Source organism: Salmo trutta, unplaced genomic scaffold (genome assembly GCF_901001165.1).
Source record: "Salmo trutta unplaced genomic scaffold, fSalTru1.1, whole genome shotgun sequence".
Taxonomy (NCBI): Eukaryota; Metazoa; Chordata; class Actinopteri; order Salmoniformes; family Salmonidae; genus Salmo; species Salmo trutta.
In genome coordinates, this window is record NW_021822725.1 from 40057 (window position 1) to 42500 (window position 2444).

Here is a 2444-nt window from a genome sequence, read left to right on the forward strand (position 1 = left end):
AGAGAGAGACAGACAGACAGAGAGGAAGAGAGAGAGAGACAGACAGACAGAGAGGAAGAGAGAGAGACAGACAGACAGAGAGAGGAAGAGAGAGAGAGAGAGACAGACAGACAGAGAGGAAGAGAGAGAGAGACAGACAGACAGACAGACAGAGAGGAAGAGAGAGAGACAGACAGACAGAGAGGAAGAGAGAGAGAGAGAAACAGACAGAGAGGAAGAGAGAGAGAAACAGACAGAGAGGAAGAGAGAGAGAAACAGACAGAGGAAGAGAGAGAGAGACAGACAGAGGAAGAGAGAGAGAGTGAAAGAGAGAGAATTACACAACGTTAGCGGTCAGCAGGATCAGTATCAGCTGCCGTTTACTTTTCATTATGTAAAGAAGTACATTCATCTCCTGTAGTAGATCTGTAGATATGGATACGCCCCATATGGCACCCCGTTCCCTATATAGTGCACATGATTCCACTTCCTGTGTCCCAGTATCCATGGAAACCAGGAGCTGTATCCGTGGAAACCGAGGGCTGCTACAAAAATGGTAAAAAAATTTAAAAAAAGCAGCAACCAAACCAACAAATGAAAAGGTTGTTGTGACTGTATAGGAAACAGGCTGTCATCTGAGACCCAGACAGTGTACATGGGGACAGACTGGGCTAGAAGGACGTCTGGGAACTTTAGCTACCACAGCACTTTGGTCATAGAATGATTTGGGTTGAGGTACGGGGAGATTCGATGACAGTCGGCCGGTCGCTCCGTATTGTGCCGTTTCAGTTGTGATTTGGCAAACTAGAACTCAACTGAGGAAGGGGACTGGGAGGGAGGAACTACAGGGATTGGGGGAGGGACAAGGAAGGGACAGAGAGAGGAATTGTGGGTAAAAAAAAGAATCTGGGAGTTGTAGGCTACAGTGTTTTCAGGGAGGGTGTTTTTAGAGTTAAGAGACGTTTTCTGATTTTGAACAGTGCAGTAATCATCCACGTTAGGGACTTGAAGACATTCATTAGAGATTGGTAGGATTTCAAAATCAAAAACGTACTGCAGGATAGGTCAGTTTGGAGCTGGTCTCTCAAAGTCTCAAAGGTTTTCAAATCCCCTCGGTAGAAACAAACTAACTAGCTAACTAACAAGACATATTTTTATGCAAATATAGAGCTTTTTCTCTTTCTTCTGAACAAGATCATCCCCCCTTCTTGTAGTTTCACAATAAAAGTCCCCTCTGTAATATGTCAAGGAACGTTTCAGAATAAGAGTCTGTTAGTGGAGGAAAATAGTGTTCCTTAAGGAAGAGAGAAAGAGTCCTCTGGTAAAAAGAAGAGATCAAAAATGTCTGTCTTCGTCAAGGTTGTTCAGAGGCGGACATTTTATAATAAGGTTGTGCGACGGCCATTTTGAGTTCCTTCTTTCTCGAAAGTCACAACAATAGTCACTGTCACAGGACGTAGCCATGCGATATTCAAATAATAGTACTGATAATATTAATAACAATAATAATAGTAAGAATCACATCTTATTCTAACTTGTTTAATATATATAAAAGAGTGATGAGGCCGGAGAGAGGTTTATACAGTGTTCTACGGTTCTCTTCGGTGCTGTGTCCCAAATCACACTCTATTCCCTATGCAGTGCACCACTTTCTAGGGAAGAAGGTGCTATTTGAGACCCTTGTTGATTTGGCACACACACTGTAGCGTACTCACACTCGTGAGACTACTAGTCCATATAATATCTTGTGTTGTGGTTTTTTGTGTTCATCCAAAACCTAGTTTTAGTAGAAACAGCTACATAGAAGTCTGGGAGAAATAGTTATAATAATAATAATATCTCTTAATCTTCTGTTAAAAAATAATGGTTTTTTAATCAAGATCTTCATTCGTTGTTTTTAAATCGTATTAATTTCATTTTGGTCCATGTTTTTAAAAGCAGAGAGGCATGTGTGTGTGTGTGTGTGTGTGTGTGTGTGTGTGTGTGTGTGTGTGTGTGTACAGTAAGGCTCTAATTCACAGCGTGGAAGTTCAGCTGTACAGATTGATTGAATCGTAGATGTTCCTGCTTTAGCGGAGACGGTGAAATGCTGCAGACGTCAATCAGAAATGAATCGCAGAATCTGTAACGCTTCATCTTTCCAGGTGGAATAGAGCCCTTAGTCTCCATACGATCTCCGTCCTCCTTTATGCCCAACTAAGTAGTGACAGAGCCTCATCACATCACGACACCAGCCCATTCACGACTTCTGCTGTGCCGAGACACCTTTCCAATAGTCTAGTATGTCGTGCAGATCCTCGTCCTTGGCGACCTGCAAACTCCTCCTCAATGCGTGTCCCGCCGCCATGTATTCCTCCTCGTAATCCTCATCTCTGTGTCTCTTCCGATGGAGTTTAAACCTCTCCCAGATCCCTAGCGACGGGGTGCAGGAGTACTCAGGACTGGACTCGTAGCTCAGGTTGTGG

General features: G+C 43.3%; 1 protein-coding gene across 1 annotated transcript in view; it reads right to left on the reverse strand.

Annotated features, from left to right (window-relative positions):
* Nucleotides 1–233: 233 nt before the first annotated feature.
* Nucleotides 234–2444, reverse strand: part of LOC115184023 (protein ELFN1) — a 17073-nt gene continuing 14862 nt past the window's right edge. The window contains exon 12 of the mRNA XM_029745020.1: nucleotides 234–2444. This exon is cut by the window's right edge and continues 25 nt beyond it. Within this exon, the coding sequence (XP_029600880.1) occupies nucleotides 2219–2444 (226 nt within the window). The 3' untranslated portion in view covers nucleotides 234–2218.